The sequence below is a fragment of the Eptesicus fuscus genome, chromosome 9 (assembly GCF_027574615.1).
Source record: "Eptesicus fuscus isolate TK198812 chromosome 9, DD_ASM_mEF_20220401, whole genome shotgun sequence".
In the NCBI taxonomy this organism is placed as follows: Eukaryota; Metazoa; Chordata; class Mammalia; order Chiroptera; family Vespertilionidae; genus Eptesicus; species Eptesicus fuscus.
In genome coordinates, this window is record NC_072481.1 from 37,018,906 (window position 1) to 37,038,707 (window position 19,802).

General features: G+C 43.3%; 1 protein-coding gene across 1 annotated transcript in view; it reads right to left on the minus strand.

Annotated features, from left to right (window-relative positions):
* Positions 1–7,391: 7,391 nt before the first annotated feature.
* LOC103284047 (cytochrome P450 4X1) overlaps positions 7,392–19,802 on the minus strand; it is a 40,485-nt gene continuing 28,074 nt past the window's right edge. The window contains exons 7-12 of the mRNA XM_054720612.1: positions 18,289–18,395; positions 17,545–17,735; positions 12,769–12,902; positions 10,663–10,727; positions 8,958–9,040; positions 7,392–8,145 (exon numbers count right to left, since the gene is read on the minus strand). Of these exons, the coding sequence (XP_054576587.1) occupies positions 7,977–8,145; positions 8,958–9,040; positions 10,663–10,727; positions 12,769–12,902; positions 17,545–17,735; positions 18,289–18,395 (749 nt within the window). The 3' untranslated portion in view covers positions 7,392–7,976. The remainder of the gene's footprint in view (positions 8,146–8,957; positions 9,041–10,662; positions 10,728–12,768; positions 12,903–17,544; positions 17,736–18,288; positions 18,396–19,802) is intronic.

A 19,802-nucleotide genomic window follows, 5' to 3' on the forward strand; every position in this document is an offset into this window, starting at 1 on the left:
GTGCCACCTGTTATATATAGGCCAGAGTGCCAGGCCATCAAGATGATTTTCAAGATTACTTCACTCATGCTCAGGGTATAATGAGCAGAAGTACTACTTGCTTATTGTTCTTCCAGGAGCCTCAGATCTGGACTACTGCTGGGCAGTATCCTCCGGCCCAGGGTAGAGGTGGGGTGTGGGGTGCAGAGTGTCACTGGGAGGGGATGTGACCCAAGTCACACACACTCTGCCCTGTCCCCTTAGACCTACCTCACAGGTGAGTCAGATGGCTGGAGCTGTCAGACTTGTTCTGGGACCAGGGCAGGAAGCACCTGCCTCCCCTCCAGATCTGACCAGGAGCCTGGACCCTCCCTCCCGCCCCCCTCCTTCCAGTTTTCAGTCCTTGGAAGTACACACAGTGGCGAAGTCTTTGACCGTGAGAGTCTTGCAGACTTGGGTTCAGATTCCAGCTGTGGTCCTCACTGCTTGTGGGACCATTCAGATGCTCCACTAACTTGCCAGCAAAACGGGTTCTGTCAAGTCTTCCGTGCAGGGCTGCTGAGGGGGGAAGGAGATAATGCATGTTACTGTGGCATCCAGGACTTGCCAGCAGACCATCTAGGCCCAGCTTAGATGTCACTTCCTCTGGGAAGCTCCTCCCACCACCCCTGAGCTAGGTGCTTCCTCTGGGCTCCCCCAGCCTCCCTCCAACTTGCTGTCTGTTTACTTGTCTTTGTCCAGCTCCAGCCTGACTGCTCTTCAAGGGCAAGAATGGGGTCACTTCCCTCTGTGTGTCACTAGCACCCAGGACAGAGTTGAACTCAAGGGAAGGGAAGCCCTAGGCTTGGTGAAGAGACTCAAAGGAAGGAAGGAACTAAACCTCAGCTATCTGTCCGGCTGTAAATCTGTCCATATCTCCATATCTCTCAATCCCACACAGGTGCATACACACATGGGCACACCCACACACATGTGTTTTCTCTCTCTCTCTCTCTCTCTCTCTCTCTCTCTCTCTCTCTCTCTCTCTCTCTCTGAAGGTCCTGGGATCAGTGACAAGTTCTTCTGAACATCATTGTTCCTCTGGCCTTCAGATTTTTGTTTGTTTGTTTGTTTTATTTTGTGTGTGTGTGTGTGTGTGTGTGTGGGGGGTGCTTTCTGTCGGTCTGCCTGTAACCTCGGCTGCCATCTGGTGGCTGCACACTTCACAGGAAGAGCAGATTCAGTGTAGCCTTTGAACTTGAGCTTCACGTGGGGCTCTTCCCCCTTAAGCACTAAGACCAGAGACCCTCCCATGGCTTGTCCCTAGGAACCCCTACAGGTTGTGCCAGCTCCTTTCTCAGTCTTCCCATGGACTTCAAGGGCAGCTAGGTCGCCAGTGCTCCTCCTTGTGGCCCTTTCTCTCAGAAATTGTCTGGGTGCCCAGTGGCTTCTGCCCTGGGGCATTATTTCAGAGGATACCATGTTTGCTGCAGACCTTAGCCCCCTGGAGAGGCAGGAGAGAGAGAGTTATGTCAAGGGGGATGAGTCCCAGTATGGTCCTGAGCAAAATGGAAGATGATGGAGCCAGGACACCGCTCTAGGTTGTGCAGCCTGTGCCTCCACTCACCAGGCCTTGCAAGCTGGCTTTGGCCTGTGTCAGCCTGCAGGGAGGGGTGCCATTTTCTGATACTCACAAAGGCCCAATATAGGCTAGTGAATAGCACTGAGAATGGCAGGTGCCAGAGCACAAGCAGGAATGTGTGTGGGTGACTGCATTTATGGACACATGCCATTTAGGAGCCTGTGTGGCATCTACAGGCAACGGAGGAGGACTACTGGGTTCTCAGTTCAGGTCTGAAGCTCAGTTGAGCAGTTAGTAATTGAGCCAGGGATTTTGCCCTCAAGTGGAGGTTTAGAGCCCAGGTCTGGGTCAGGCAGCCTGATTCAGCTGCCCTGACACTTAGTATCTGTGACCTTGGATAAGTCAACTCCACTCCAGAGCTCTGGCTTACTCATATGTAAATTGGGGCAGTAAATGGGGGCTATCTAATAAGAGATGTCATGACGATGAAAAGAAACTGCACATAAAATACATAGAATAGTGCACTGGCAGGGTGGCTCAGTTGATTGGAGCATCGTTCTGTACACCAAAAGTTTGTGGGTTCGATTCCCAGTCAGGCACATACCTAGGTTGCAGGTTTGTTTCCTGGTTGGAGCACATATGGGAAGCAACCAAATGATGTCTCTCTCTCTCTCTCTCTCTCTCTCTCTCTCTCTTCTCTCTCTCTCTCTGTCAAAAACAAAACAAAACAAACAAAACAAAAAACAAGACAAAAACAACAACAACAACCCACACAATAAAAACATGTCCTTGGGTGAGGATTAAAAGAATAGTACCTAGCACAGTTAGTGCACAATAAATATTAGCGATTGATTTTTATTTTTATTATTATTACATGGATGCAAGACCACAGTGTGTAAGAGCTAGCAGCCCATTTTGCATTATGGAACCCGAAGACTTGGATGGGATGGGAATTGCCCAAGTCATGTAGCAAGTCAGGTGAGAGGCAGGCTAGAGGCTCTGCATGGCTGGAGGGTACAGAATATGCTGGGCCCAGCTGCTCTCTTGGACCTCTGGGGGCACCACCACAATGGGGTTGGTTGCACAGGTTCGTTCTGCACTGCTGAGGCCGGTACAGTTCTGTACATGGACTTTGCAAATGAATAACTGGCCTGTAAACCAGTTCCAGCTGTAAACTTGGGGGTGTGGGAAGAAGGTGGTGAGGACAGGTACTGGAGAAGTGGGGAAAGGGTCAGGGAGGAGAGGAAACTCCAATGGGCAGAGAAAAAAAGAAAGAGAGATGGGTGGGGAGAAGCTGATGGAAGAATCTTCCATGCCCTAAGAGCTAATGTCCTGAAACAAGGGACTTCCCCCACACCCAAGCACAGTGATGGTGATTTTCACACGAAGCTGAAGGCTCCCATATGGCTTGTAGGATGCTTTTTGAATGAAGCCCCATTCTGATCCGATCAGGTTGTGTAACTGGACCCATTGTCTTGAGGAGAAAATGCATGGAGAGAGAGAGAGAGAGAAAGAGAGAGAGAGAGAGAGAGAGAGAGAGAGAGAAAGAAATGGGAGCTGAAGAAGAAAACAGAATGCTTACTATTGCAGCCTTACAGTCCACTTGGAAAGCTGCATCTTGGATAGTGGAGAGAGGTCCCTTCCAGTGTCTAAGAGAAGTGGTTGGCATTTGCTGTTTTTGCCTCCATCCTTCCCACTCACTCCTCCATGTCTTTCATGCCCAACACTCTGCAGAGACTGTTCTCACCACAGGCACTATAGTCCCATCTTCTTGTTACAAGATACAATGTCTTATTTGATCCTCTGCTCTCAACATAATAGGATAGAAGCCATTTTTCCTGAGGAGCTGTTCCTGACCACCTGCCCTCAGCCCCCCAGGCTCCCACGTTGGTCATGGCGCTGCTCTCTGGACAACACTGTGAACTCTGGATTCAGTGAGACACAGACCCCATCTGCCCTGTGTGCCCAGCACAAGCTGGACATACAGGAGGTCCCCAGTCAATACTTGTTCAAAGAATGACATGGGGACCTTATCCACTCCATTATTTATAGTACTTCCTTTGAAGTATCAATTTCCAAATTAGCACCTTCAGCCCCATTCCCTCAGGACACTTGTTGCCTTGTTTTCAACTCCTCAAGTACCTCAGGTCCAAAATAGAATTCTTGGTCTTTCACCAACCTAAGCCCTTGTTCCTATTAGTGGCATCTGCACCCATTCACCCAGGCCAGGGATGGATTCACCCTGAATGCCCCTCCCTTACCCCTACTCCCAGCTCCCCTGCTTCCCGTCTCCATCTTGCCTGGGTTGTTTTGTTTTCACTCTTGTTGAACACTCACACCTTCCCCCCGCCCCCCCCCCCCCACACCATACTGCCACTAGAGAGACCTTTCCCAAACACAGCCAACCAGGATCAGCCCTTCACACCTCCAAGTCAGTGCAGCTTAGTGACTGTGGACATGGGCTTGAAACCAGACTGTCCTGGGCAAATCGCACCCTGCCAATTTTTCAGTGCCTGAATATGAAAACAAAGGGTGAAGTTACGGCTACCATATAGGTCTGTGGTGATGAGTAAATGAGCTAAATATGTATAGAAAACATTCAGTAAATGTTCAGTGAGGGTTAACAACAGCCATCATAATTTTCCTTTCAGCTTTGCCTGCACTATCTAGAGTAGCCACTAGATGGACACACTGGAGGCTTTCTGTGACTGCATACTCCAACCTCCCCTCCCAGGATGTTTCACATCTCAAGTGTTCACCGTCAGGGCTCATGTTTTTTTTTCCTTCTGCATCCTCACCTCCTTCAGGATGATTCTCTGACACCTCTTTCCCTACCACACTCACCGGGTGGACTCTATGTCTGTGAGCTCCTGGAGGGCAGGGCATCCCCAGGCATCTGGCATAGCCCCTGCATAGAACAAGTGCTTGGTGTTTTTGAATGAATTAATATGCATCAACCAGTTAACCTCTCTGTGTCTCAGTTTTCTTTTCCTTAAATGAACATTTAAAAGAGAATCTACTTCATGTTTTTGGTGAGAGTCCAATGTAAAGACCTGGCATCCTGTAGACCCAGGGCCACCATGCACAGCCACCCGTCTGCCGACCACAGCCCATTACCATTGCCCACCAGCTATTGCCTACCCTAGGCTCACTCCTGTCACCTGGCCCAGCTGAGAATATTAAACATGTTTACTTCTTCCCAAAAGTCCTTCTTTACCAAGTAAGGTCTGGAATTAGTCTGCAAGTCAACCATCTGCGCTGGGTGGTTGACAGATCAGCTGAGCCCAATGGGCTCCCATTTTCCTGGAAAGCACAACCTCAGCCTCTTGTCCCTGGAGCCCCACCATCCTCCTGAATGACTGATCCTCCTTTTCTCCATCCACCTCAGTTCCTTTGTCCCTGTTCAGTCTGGGGTCGGGTTGAAGGGCTGATTCCTGGCCACTCCCCATGGATCTCTGTATTCTGACACTCCCTCTATCTGAATGGCCCTAGTTCCTGAGCCCTTTCCATTAAATCTCTGAAGTAATGACTCTTCCTTAGGACAGACTCCCAGTAGAGTAATGTCTCCATCAAAGAATATAAGCCTTTCTGAGGGTCTTGTAATGTACATGCTCACTATTGGTTTCTCTAAGGGTTGAATACTTTTACATTTACTCCGTTACACCACAGTGTAAGTAGTGAGGGGGGCAGTGGATTCCAGTTTGCTTTGAGGCCAAACACTTTCTAAAAGTTTGCTTACAAAAAGTATGGCTCTATTTTTTTTGGCCAAAAGTTTGTTCCTATTCTTTATTCCCCACCCCCCTCCCTATTGCTTGCAATATCTTGAATAGCAACCAGGTGGCAGAGCTTACACAGTCCCTGGGAAGATCGATGCTGGAAAAGGCAACCTGCTTTTTCCTGTGCAGAGAGGGGGTCCAGGTTGGGGGTCTGAGTGGAGTGGCCATTGATGGGATCCCTGGGGAGATGTGGGGGTGGCTTTAGTAGAGAGAGCTCTGGCTGGAAGTTAGTTTTTTGGGATTCTAGAACGGGCCCTGCCCTGCATCACGTTTAGCTTCCATTTATTTCTTGAGGACTTCCTGTATGCTACATATTATCCAACCACCACAGAGGAAGCATCCATCACCAAGGTTTGTGTCTTAGGCAACCGGTCGTTTTATGGAGGTTTCAGGCAACGCAAAGCCTAAGAAAAATCTGTGTGCTCATGGGTCACCGGGCAATATTTATTAAAATGGAAGTTCTGATGGCTGATTTGTAAACCAGGCCATTGTGATGCAGGAAAGTGTGTTGACCAAGGTGGATGAGTTTGGTCTTGTTAAATTTTGCCTCCATGAGGGATCTGGAGATGTTGGAAGAGAAGAAGTAGAACAGCGTGCTCATGGATGAAGTAGCTCCTGGTGAATGAGTTTACTTTTTGTCTTTTAGTCAATGACCTGTCCACCTGAGCACTGCCCTGGTGATTGAGGACACACTTCATAATGGTGTCCAGAGTCATTAGGAAAGGTGTTCGAAGAATTTTAGTTGCACCATGAGTCGAAAAAAATATTTGGGGGCATTTGAGTCAATGACAACATAAACACAAAATTGTTGGACTCTTAATTTTCCCCGAAAGGACTTAATTACTTGATGAACATATTTTTCGTGTCCAGAGGAGAAGGGTAAGTTTAATCTGCCTTGGAAGCCCAGAGAAGTCTAACCTGTAATTTCACATTCTTACACTGAAGATTCAATGGAGGGCCCTCATGAACTCGAATCCAGAAATTCAACTTCTAAGATTTATCTTACAAAACATTCAAACAAGTTTACAAAAATATTTGTTAAAAATATTCATAGCAGCATTGAGTGTGGCATTATACACTGAGTGGCCAGATTATTATGATCTCTGAACGCATAATAATCTGGCCACTCAGTGTATATCCTATATAATAAAAGGCTAATATGCAAATTGTCCCCTGGACCAGGAGTTTGACCAGCAGGCCGGCCAACTGCCCATGTCCCCTCCCCCTGGCCAGGCTGGCTGGACCCCACCCATGCACAAATTCATGCACCGGGCCTCTCATATATATATATTGAGTGGCCAGATTATTATGCATTCAGAGATCATAATAATCTGGCCACTCAGTGTAAAGTGGCTTGGTAACAACTTCACTAGCTCAGGTCTTTCTCATGGGTTTTTATTGCCTCCTGGGCATCTGTCTGTTGGGGCCCGCCAGGCACCTCCCATTCAATATGTACAAAACAGAACTCACCATTAACCCCCTGCTTCCCAGTCCATTTCTCCCTCTTAGACGTGTGGCAGTGACACATGGCCTCACTCCCGCTCTTTCAAAGTGCCATCATTTTGCCACTAGGAGGCCCATGAGAAAAAGTAGGGGTAGCTTCCATGATCATCTTTCAGGTTTCAACTTATATGTCACCTTCTTAAAGAGAATTTTCTAGATAAACCAATTCAAAGTAAGTTCCCCTTGATTACTGTGTAGTTGAGTCCACTCATTTCCTCATGGCACTTAATATAATTTGTAACTATCTGTCATTCATTCACATGCAACGTAAGTATTGTTTAAAAAGGAAAATGAGAAAAATTACAAAGAACAGTTACAATCAAGGATTATTATCCATAACATATGAAGAACTCACATGAATCAATAAGAAAAAGACAACGCCATAGAAAAAGAAACACAGATGATGCACAAATCATAGAGAACAAAATAAAAATAAACACAAATGGCCAATAAGCATGTTTTTAAAACTACAAATAAACACAAATGGCCAATAAGCATGTTTTTAAAACTACAAATAAGTTAAATATCTAATAATAGGAAAATAGTTAAATAAATTATGGTACATCATGAGCCAGGATTGGGAATGAGATTTATTTTTATTAAGTGATAAAAAGCAAGAACAATATGGATATGATCCCATACAAATGCACATATGAAATGTATAGGAAAATGTTCGAAAGAATGCACACCAAACTATTCTGTTTTTAGAAAAAGCAGCAGGATTGGCCAGGGCAGGGAGGGTTGTGCTATGCAAAATGGATTTTTACTTTTTACTCTACATGATTTTTCTAGTGTTGGAAATCTTTTATAGTGAGAACACATTCACGTGTTACTGTGTCATTCTGAAAACTATTTAAAAAAACAACAGAAGATGTATGGAAGCCTCTTAGCACACTCCTTGGTATACAGCATTAATAGTAGCCAAAATCAAACAGAAAAGATAGGAAAATCTCCCTAAATCATATAGAAACAGATCTAAGTGACACCCTATATCACCTAGGAATGTTTTTGGATAATATGCAGCTCCACAGAGACCCCTATCGCACCTACCCGTGACCTTCCCACCATACTTCGATTCCTCTCCATGTTCTTGAACCATTAGTAGTAATTTAATTTTAAATCAAATTTTATAATCATTCTAGCCTGGGCTCTAAACATTAGGAAATTTTTTTCAAGGACAAGTAGAGCCCATTCTTGGGTTTGAGGAGAATCTTGGGTACTAAGGTAAGTGGCCTGGTGGGGTCGGGCGTAATCTTGAAGCGAAGCAGAATCATGGCAATGGCCATCTTTAATTCAATCATGGCGAAGTGCTGCCCGATGCAGTTCCTGCAGACACCGAGAGAAAAGCAGAGATATTTGAACAAATGTGTTTCTCCTGACTCTGCAATACGATGCTAGAATAGTAAGTCTGATGTTCCCAGTAAAGCAACGTGTTCATTCTAAAAACGCCATACAAACTTTTGTACTTTGGGTTTACATGGTCTCCTGTGAGAATGTGAGCTGGGAGGCCCCAATGCAAGGGTCTCCCTAACCAAGGTGGCACTTGGCATTGCTCAGAGTTGTTTCTGCTGTGAGGATCTGATGGAAAACATGGTGACTGTCGTTCACAACACTGTATTTTATAATTGTGATGCGCTAAGAAAGTAAGTTACAGTTACACAGTGGTGTATATTTCACACACACACAAATACATGAGGTGAAGGATGGGGAGGAATCTTTTCACAATGAAGATGTATATGAAATCATCATGATGTACACTTTAAAGATCTTAGAATTTTATATGTCAGGTATACATCAATAAGGCTAAAATAAAAAACAACACCTTTTTCTATTATTAGAAAAAAATAAATGCAGCCCACTTGCGTTGGGGGTGGACTGCATTGAGCCTCTGAGCAACAGCTTGCCTCATGAGATAGCTTTCTGGGGTGTGACTACCTAGGATGTGATAGAGAGGGGCATTGTCCTCTGTGAAACTAACTGGCCCTCTCAGAGGTTCAACTAGGCACCAAGATCTCCTCATGGCCAGGCGAGAAGATAGGGCTCCATGGAAGAATTTACAGAGCTGAGGGACTAAAGGAAAAACGCTGTCTCCAAGTAAACATTTTTGTATATTTTCAACAGCTTCAACTTGTCCTCACCTTGGTCCAGCTGAGAATGGTAGGAAGGAGTAGTTGTGTCTCTTATTTTGATTATCTGGAGAGAACCTCAAGGGATCAAAGACCTGAAATGAGAGGTCACCCCCAACACCATTAACACATTCTTAAGCTACTACTTAGTACCGATCAACCAAAATATACTGTGAACCACATATATAATTTCAAATGTTCTAGTAGTCACATTTTTAAAGGATGAAATGAATTTTAATCATGGAATTTATTTAACAGAAAATATTATCATTCCAATATCTATCCAATATAAATAATTATTAAGGAAATAGTTCACATTTTTGGGTACATGTTCAAAATCCAGTGTGAATTTTTTTCAGCACATCAGTTTTGACCAACCACATTTCAAGTGCTCAATAGCCACATGTGCTAATGGCTACCATGCTGGACAGTGCAACTCTAGATCTATGACCTTGTCTGACTTCCCAATTGACTAATCTGCTACCCAGACTAAGTAAGGGGAAAGCAGAAATGCTATGGCCAGTGGTATGATTTTCACTTTGGAGGTAAGAGAGCACCTACTTAGAAGTCAAGTCAAAATGATTGTGTGATCATTGTTACTGGACTATGCAGTCCAACTTTCCATTACATGTAACCGATCTTTAGCCCTAGCAGCTTTTGTAAAAGGAAGCATCAAATATGTGTTTAAAGAGAACATCGAATCAAGGAACTCAGGTATGCTACACCTCTTCTTTTTGTCTCTCTAGACCCTTTCTCCTCCCTGCTCTGGGCTCTAAGAAGCTGAACCACATGTTGTTCTGTTGGGTTTGGCCAAGAAAAGACATTGATAGGAGGCCTGAAGGGTGGGAGGAGAGAGCACTCAGGGTATTTACTTCCTGGGCCCCTACCTGCCAGGTTGTCTAAGGTGGGCTGCATGCTCGACTGACAGCCACAGCTCCTGTCTGATGGTCTTTTCCAGAAGCTCTCTCTCTCCAGGCTCATCACCCTCTCTCCTGTGACTCACCAGGCCAAGAAGTGGTAAGCCCTTTGGCAGTTATTTACTCTATTTTGCTTTTCTTAAACCCTAACCCATACCTTTATCAAAAGTTCCTTCATAGAGCCGAAACCGGTTTGGCTCAGTGGATAGAGTGTCGGCCTGCGGACTGAAAGGTCCCAGGTTCGATTCCGGTCAAGGGCATGTACCTTGGTTGCGGGCACATCCCCAGTAGGGGGTGTGCAAGAGGCAGCTGATTGATGTTTCTCTCTCATCGATGTTTCTAGCTCTCTATCCCTCTCTCTTCCTCTCTGTAAAAAATCAATAAAATATATTAAAAAAAAAAAAGTTCCTTCATAGAACTCTTCTCAAATTGCCCAACTTGAGGGATACTTGATTTCCTTCCAGAATCTTGATTGTGAAATCCAGGAAAAGGGGACTCTATCCCCCTCCCCCGCCCCTGCTGTGCAGATATCTAGGTAAGTGCGTGGCAGAGCCTGCTGAGTAAATGGCCACAGCAACTAGAGCAGCCCGTGTGACGTTAGGCCAATTTGTTCATTCAAAGCAAAGATAAAGTAGGAATAGAGGGATAGGACCGTTTTCTTTTAGTGGGAAAGTTTTACATTTTTGGTTTTTATGTTTATTTTTGTTTGCTGTATAGTTTTCCACTTCCATGCAGAGCTAACAGAAAGTGAATTGGATGGCATTGGTTCTTTGAAGTATTTATGTGGAAGATAGTCATACCTTGGGGTTTTCCCAGACGGCAGGGTTGTGGTGAAGACCCCAAATATTGAGAGTCACAGTAATTCCTGAGAAAGGGAAGAGATAACAGAGCTTGCAGGAGAAAGAGTAAACAGTGGGCTACTGCTCTACCACTCTTCAGTAAGACTTTTCTTCTACAAGGACAAGAGCTAGTTCCTGGCAGAGCTGTGGGCACTGTAGCTGATGCCAGGAGTGAATGTCCTGTGGGAAGATAAAGCTTGGTGGCACCTGAGTTTTCAAAGCAATGATCTACTTAACACATGACTCTATCTTAAAGAGCGGTTGGTATCACATCAAAATATGCTTATGCTTTCTGCTGCCTCTGGAAATCACTTATGCAGTGATCTCTACTTATCCATGGGGACACGTTCTAAGACCCCAAGTGAAACCCTGAAACTGGGGATGGTACCAAACCCTATGATGAAGTTTAATTTATAAATTAGGCACAGTAAGATATTAACAATAACTAATAATAAAATAGGACAATTATAATAATATACTGTAATGAAAGTTATGTGAATGCCACCTCTCTTTCAAAAATCTTATTGTGCTGCACTCACATGTCTTGTGATGATGTGAGATGACAAAATGCCAAACCTATTCCTGAATCTGTGTAAACATCCCGTAGTGGCAGTAAATGGCTGGGTGTCACTTATTTTAGTGGACCCTCTGCTGAAGTCTTCATAAGGCTCAATGCTTCTGGCAACACATTGCCATCAAGCAGAACAAGATTTCTGTTCATGTCTTCCACCCACAAACTTAATGCCTTTTCTATCTTAACTCAGCACTTATCACACACTGTGGCCATAAGTTTTGCAGTTTGAGGTGCAACAACAAAACTAGCACAAGTTTCTTTTTCCTTCTTCACAATTTCACAAATAGAAAATTTGTTTTTATGGTAGGATCATAGCAAACTCAGCATATAAGAACTTTCACTTTTTCTCTTTACAAAAGCACTTATAGCTGCTCCTTGGAATATCTGAATTGCTGGCATCACTACTCTTGTGCTTTGGGGCCATTATTAAGTAAAATAAGGGTTTCAGACCCCAGGTGACTGCAGGTACCTGAACCAGGGGAAATGAAAGCATGGATAAGCAGGAACAACTGTATATTAATGGACTATAAAGCACTAATTGGGGACAGTTTGAGGACATAAGAACAGAGCTGTAATTCTATAATGCAAATCCAATGTCAAGTTTCTGTTGGTGCTGTTCCTATATACAGGGTGGGGAATTTTGACAAATACCCATGTAGTTTGGGAATAAGAAAAAAGCCACACAGGAGAGAGAATTTAGGATTATTTGATTACCAGAATTAATTCTTGATCTGTCAACAATGTCATAGTAACTAACAGGTTGTTGGCTTGTTTCCAAGGGCAAGAATACATAGAACAATGAAGCAGATACGTGAAGGATGTCTCATGTGAACCCTCTGCCTCCCACCCACCCTGCTCAGAAACGTGTGTTGTTCTGAAGAGCCCCGGGCTCTGGGCACGGGACTGCTGCATGAGCTCTAGCTCTTGTGGCTGCACACTGGGGTCCCCCAGCGTGTTTTTTGGTGACACCAAAAGTATTTGAAAGGGCTTTTAAACTGCAAAGCACTATAGAATTGTTTGCTAAGATCATGTTCCAAGAGAAAAATGAGATAAAATGTTTGAAGGCTCTATGTAAAATATTAAGTGCTGCTCACTTATTAGGGTGATATTGTGATGGCAAAGAAGCTGGAAGCTTTCCTTGGGTCTTGTAGATAAAGATAATGGTGTTCATTTCCCATGAAATCTTGCCTGGGTCTCAAACTCAGCCAAACAAGGATTATCTTTAAAACAACGTTCCAACAATGGAAGAAAGCCTGGGTTCGGAATCTTATGACACAGGTTCTGGGCATAGTTTTGCTGCAAACGGTTATGTGCCTTTGGGAAAGTTGCTGAAACCACATCTGATCATGACAATGCCTCCTGTGCCCCACCTTAAGCCCGGGATCTTTAGGATTGTCTTTTGACTTCTCCAAGAGTTGAGAAACCTACTGGTCTTTTACTGTGGTCCCTAGGGTCCCACAATATCTAGCTGCTTAAGAAATGAGGGCAAAGACCTGCAGGCAAGGAGCGTCCATCGGGGAAGGTAATGGGCTTGCTGAGTTGTCTGGAAATAGATATGACTGTAGGGTACAATCGGAGAGTCTCCTTGATACACATTGTAGTATATGTCATCTCACACAGCTGGTCCCTGTGAATACAAGGGAAGAAGAGAAAGGAACTCAGACTCCACATCCAGTTTGTAAATATTGATTTCTTTTCCTACTTGATGTTTGTTCCTGGTAAATATCATCCTCATGTTAAAGCTATTTTTCCAATTGTTTATGCAACAGCATTTTATTTTATTTTATTTTTTTAATTTTTAATTTCTTTATTGATTAAGGTGTCACATATTTGTCCTCATCCCCCCATTCCCATCCCCCACCCCTCCCCACGGATGCCCCCACCCCCCTGTTGTCCCCAACCATTGGTTAGGCTTGTATGCATGCACACAAGTCCTTTGGTTGATCTCTCCCCCCTACCCCCACTCTCCCCTACCCTCCCTCTGAGGCCCGACAGTCCGATCGATGCCTCCTTGTTTCTGGGTCTGTTCTTGTTCATCAGTCTATGTTGTTCATCATTTCCCCTAGATGAGTGAGATCATGTGTTACTAGAAATATACTTATAAGAACTGAATGTGAGATGAGCAATAATAGTTATGCTGACAGGCAAATGAATCAGTCTGTAGTAAGTTTCTTTCTGGACCAATAGTTCTTTTGAGACCCGATTTCAATGTCCACCAGTTCCTTATGTGTATATATCGGCACTGACTTTTCAGCTCTGGATGGTGGACAAATGGTGGTAATGCAGGGCCGACTGACTCCCTCTGGTTTGGTCTCGCCCGGACCCAGGGGCGCGGCTTCATCCGGACTCAGGGGTGCACGGCCTCACCTGGATCTGGGACCCAGCATCACCTGGGCCCCGGGGTGCGTGGCCTCACCTGGTCCCGGGATCCAGCCTCACCCGGACCCAGGGGCACGTGGCCTCTCCCGGACCCAGGGGTGCGGCCTTACCTGGACCCGGGACCCAGCCTCACCCGGATCCAGGGGCTCACGGCCTCACCCGGACCCGGGATCCAGCTACACCCGGACCCAGGGGCACGTGGTATGCAACAGCATTTTAAAATGGAACTCCTTCCCAGAGGATGAAGAACCAAACAGATGCCAAGTATCCTCATTACAATGTGAGGTGCTAAAGTACTGGAAAAGGATTTGCTAAGTAGATTTCCGAAAACCGGTTTTACAAACCTTAGCTCATTATACAAATCCAGACTATAAGGAATGGCTAAGGACTGAAGAGAAGAGGCTTGAGAGTTTTGATAGGAAAAAAAAATGCTTTTAAGAGAAGTGTAGGAATGCTAGATTTGCCATGGAGAATGGAGGAGGGTTCCCTCCCAGGTTAAGTAAAAGGGGCTTCAAGAGGATTAGTCAGGTGATCTGATGTGTGCTCTCTGGAGTTTGGGGAGCACAGGATGGATAGAAAAAGCCATGACTCTGAACAGACAGAGAGAGGCAATGGAGAGCAACAGGGACAAAGCAAGAATGCTCCCATATGTCCTGTGGGCCAATGAACTGAACTGATCAGAGGGAGAGCTCTGGAACCAGCTTGAGGGGAATTCTAAGGACAAGAATTCCCTTGCTTCACCCTTGCAAAGTCCCTGTGAGGGAATCTCCAAGAAACCCACAGGGGCAACTATTGAGAATAAAAGGAAGCATTTGAATATCCACCAAGCTTAGAGGGCAAGGTCACAATAGTACCAGCCACTTTCTCCTTATCCTCTCTCCTGCCTGGGCCCATTTCTGGAAGGGTCAGAAACAGCAGCGTAGGGGAAGAGCTGGTGAATAAGAGGAAGCCATCCATAAGCCTCTTACCCACCACTGGCTTCCACACCCAAAGAAGTACTGAACTGGATAGGGGGTGATGCTCCAAGTGGATAGGAAATTTAAGTTTTTAATATTCCACTGGACCAGCTTAATTACTGGAATGATACTTCTCTTTTGATTTAAATCAATCAGAATATGTGAGGTTCACTCCTGCTTTCACGCAGCAAGTTTGAAGTGTTGGCAGGAGAAGAACAAAATTTTTGTTGTTGTTATTTTGTTTTTTAAATATATTTTTATTGATTTCAGTAAAGAAGGGAGAGGGAGAGAGAGAAAAACATCAATTGAGAAAGAATCATTGATTAGCTGCCTCCTGCACGGCCCCCAACAGGGATGGAGCCCTTAACCCAGGCATGTGCCCTGGCCAGGAATTGAACTGTGACCTCCTGGTTCATAAGTCGACACTCAACCACTGAGCCATGCTGGTCGGGCAAGAACAAAGTTTTTCATTTGCACCCTTGCTAGTCAGGTTGGTTTAATAAAATGATTGCATATAGTATTTAGTCTATTTGCTCTATTGTATTTCTATTTGCTTTTCTGATTACTTATTTTGAATGCAGGCTTTGATCATTCTGAAATGTGAAATCTTAATTTCGAATACTTTCCTCCTTGAGCCCAGAATAAAAAGATTCATGTGGTTAGTCTGGAACTTAGCATATTTAAGAAAAAAATGCTGTCCACTATAGCCCTGGTGTAAAAAGAAGAGAAGAATTTTAACCCAAAGAGAAATGGGATAAGAAGCCAGATAAAAACATTGAACAAATTTTCAGCTTTCTAGAAACTGCTTTTTATTTTTTTATTATTTTTTTAAAAAAATATATTTTATTGATTTTTCACAGAGAGGAAGAGAGAGGGACAGAGAGCCAGAAACATCGATGATAGAGAAACATCAATCAGCTGCCTCCTACACAACCCCCACTGGGGATGTGCCTGCAACCAAGGTACATGCCCTTGACCGGAATCGAACCCGGGACCTTTCAGTCCGCAGGTTGACGCTCTATCCACTGAGCCAAACCGGTGTCGGCTAGAAACTGCTTTTTATAGTATGGTTTTATTATCTGTCTAAAGGAATTATCAATTCTCAGAATTCTATGTACAAATTTCATTAAGTATAACTATAAGGCCATATTATAGAATAAAAACATATTTATTCCCTATAATATAATTGCCATTACTCTCATTAAAACAAGTGATAGTAAAAAGATCCTCTGTACTTTGTTTTCCCACCTGGAAAATATTTTTTGTTGCCTTCACATTTTACATAAACCCAACGAGAACAAGAATGATCACTAGTTGAGTTGTATATATATCTACCATAATCAAGATTAAAATATCTAATTACTGTTGGGAGATGGTATACAGTATTTTCAATTTCAATGAATGAATAAAAATGACTAAGTAACACTGCATTTTGTGCTATATTGATCAGACCTTGTTGGATACCTGGTGTAAGCTGACACAGTCCTTGCACCCGAAGGGACTGGCAAGGCTTGGTCCCCTACTCACACAGTTTTCCCAGACTTGTTTAGATGGCAATTATCAGTAGAATGAGAGCAACCTTTGGCTTACCAATAAGTCTGTAACTATTTACTGAGATTTGCTGTACCGAGAATTTGCCTTTCTGCTCTATCTCTCCCTTAGAGATTAAGAGGAATAAAGAGTACATTCCTCTTGACAGACCTCCTATTCAAGTGTTTGTGAGTATAAAAGGCATTATGCAGTTAATAAAGCTGCTGCAGTCAGTCAATGGCTCGCAACCCTCCAGATCCCGCTTTTCCTCTTTCTTTTCTTAATTCCCACCTCCCTACCTCAGCCTGGTTCAACCGTCAGGCTGGCCCTGACAAGACCTTTAATTTATAGTAGGAAATGATGATTATTCTTTTTTATAAAAAGTGAGATCTCTACTATACCCATATAAATTCAAATACCTTTACAAATGTTCTAGTTGAGCTGACCTTTGTATTTGAAATATGATGATTTCCCTCTAACTATGGGGCCACATTACCCTTAACATTTCTATTTTTCTGCCCCTCTGACCAGCAAAACAATGATATGTGAAATACCTAGCTAATGAAGAGTGTTCTTTGCAAATGGCATGTTTAAGGGGAAAATTCATAAGCTGGGCTTTATTAACAGCAAGATATGCTCAAACTCTAGCAAAATGAAGTTTTACATCTGACTAACTCCTGCCCATCCTATAAGAAGTACCTTAAGCATCAGATCTTCCAGGAAGTATCCTTGAGACCCCCCATGCCAGCTTAGACACCTGTCTTCTAAGTGGTTGCTAGCACATATCTCTCTGCCTTATCATGCTATTCTGCAATTATCTGTATGGGAGAGCGGGTGGCGGGGAGGGAGCTCATTGAGGGTAGGGCCCACACCAAATCTTGCATGTAGTTTTAGTACCTCAGTATTTAAAATGTCTTCAGTTCATATTTGCTAAACTCAACTTCAGTGTGCATCATTTAGTACTATGTTCAAAGTCCAAAGCCAATCCTGAGGAGTAAACAAGGAGACAGGAGAGACTTAAATGACACAGATGTTCATTCAGGTCTCTCAGAAGAGGAGTCCCACTTGAGCCCTACCACTCAAGCTCTAAATGCAAGTCTACCAAACAAGTCCCTATTTCCAATGCACCAGAAACTGGGTGAAAGAAAGAAATAAGACATTTAACACACTACTGCTCAGAAAAACAATGAAACATGTAATTTATGGATACGTGAAGCTCTTTTTTCAAAAGGCAAAGGGATAGCTTTGGGCCCTCTAGACAAAGAGAAGGATGGTAGCCTCCCTCGTCTGCTTCTACATACACATCTTTTGAAGCACTAGTCACCAAGGTGCCAGAAGAAGAAAGAAGAAAGCAAAATCCCAGGAGGAAAACAGGATGAATTGTTTAGGGATGCAGAATCTTACCAGGTGATGGAAGATCCATCCCCCAGGATGCCCCTGATCTCCTCCCGGCATCTCTCCTGATGCTCAGGGTTCTGAGCCAGGTTGTAGAGGAGCCAGGAAAGGCTTCCTGCTACGGTGTCTTGCCCTGCCACCATGAATGTGTTCACCTCAGCATGCAGGTCAGCATCTGAGAAGCTGTTGTCATGTTCAGCCTAGAAAGTACAATAGAGGTATGTTTATGCAACTTCAGTTTATAGATGCTTGGAGCTCCAATCAAAATAATGGATTTAAGGAAAAAAATTATCATTTCTAACACAAGTTTCAATTTTAACTCAGTTCAACAAATATATACTTCAAGTTACACTTTGCCCAGAGTATAAAGGAGGACCAAAGCTGGAAAAGGACAATAGGCCTTGCAAAGAGTTCCTTCAATCATCCTGTCAGACTTATCCAGCACCTTATCATCAACATTTTATCAGCTTACCTGTGACCCATTTCCTTGATTTCCTGAACTATTATGTATCTTTATGATAGTAACCAAATCCTGTCAAATCAGTAAAAAATGTAGTCCAATCTGACTTTCTCTAATGACAAAGCTGCAGAATTCTATCTTTACTACAGATTGTATAGACCCAACCCATCAATTCAAAAGTATTGTTAAATTTAGTTGATCAATTTTACATTTGTCTCCTCTCCTCCCACTCATCCATCTACCTACACAGTTACTTAGATATATGAGCAGGCTCAGAAATGTGAAAGATTTACCTGGGCAGAAAGTAAAATATCCAGAAAATCCCGATACTTCCTATTGTCAGTTTTACCATGCTCCTTCTCGTCCTTGAGGGCTTTCCTTCTCTCCTGGATTATCTGGTCTGTGGTATAATGATTACCCATTATCAAAGTGACAACAAAGTAAATCAAAGAAAATAAATTTTAGAGCAAGCCATGGCCCATAAATAACTTTAAATCTTGTCTAATTTCCTGAGGTCAGAGTGGGTATATCTATTAAACAGATTTAATTTTGCAGACATTTATTTTCCCATCAAATGACAATTTTTTACCAAAGCTCCAAAGACTGAGGCTTAGAGTCAAGATGGCAGAATAAGTAAATGTTGTGCTTGACTCCTTCCATTATTACCTCAAAATTGCAATTAATTATAGAAAAACCACCTTTGAGAACCACCTGAACACTAGCTGACTAGAACTTCTATAATCAAGCATATGAAGAAGAAGCCATGTTGAGACTTCTAAGAGGGGTGGAGATGCAAAATGAGGTTGTCCCATATCCACATGTTGTAGTTAACAATTGGGAGGGACATGAATGGCCCAACAGCACCCAAGACTCAACTACAACAGAAGGGCTCACATAATACATACAAGAGACATTCTGGGAGCACCTAGCACAGGTGATCAGGAAGAGTGCACCACTGAGCCCCATAAGACACCTACTACATAAGATCATAATAACAAGATAGGGAGACTTAGCAGATCTACCTAATACATGGAGACAAACACAGATAGGCAGACAAAATGGAGAGACAAACAAATGTACCCCAAATGAAAAAACAAAATAAATCCACAGAAAAAGAACTAAGTGAAATGGAGGCAATTAAGCTACCAGATGAAGAGTTCAAAACAATGGTTATAAGGATGCGCAAGGAATTTAGGAAAACAATGGAGGATCTTAGTGAGATCTTAAAGAGATAGTAAGCATTAAAAAGGACATAGAAACCATAAAAAATAACCAGTCAGAAATGAAGAATACAATATCTTAAATGAAGAATATACTAGAAGGAATCAACAGCAGGTTAGATGAAGCAGAGGATAATAGTGTCAACAATAAAAATGAAGTAAAAAAACAACAACTCAGCATTTAGAGGACAAGATAACAGAAACACAGCAACAAAGTGCTGGTCAGTAGATGAGTGAATAAAAAAGCTGTGGTACATTTACACAATGGAATACCAGTAGGCCATAAAATAAAAATTTTAAAAAAGGAAAATTTACCCTTTGCATCAGCATGGATGGACCTGGAGAACATTAAGCTAAGTGAAATAAGCCAGTCAGAGACAGATAAATTCCATATGATTTCAGTCATATGTAGACTCTAATGAACAAAAGAAACTAACAAACAAAAAACAGATAGACTTATAGAGAACAGGCTGACAGCTATTGGGCTTGAGGGAGGGTTGAGTGAGGAAAGTGGGGGAGAGATAGATAGATAGATAGATAGATAGATAGATAGATAGAGAAATTCCTTCATGGACACAGACAACAGT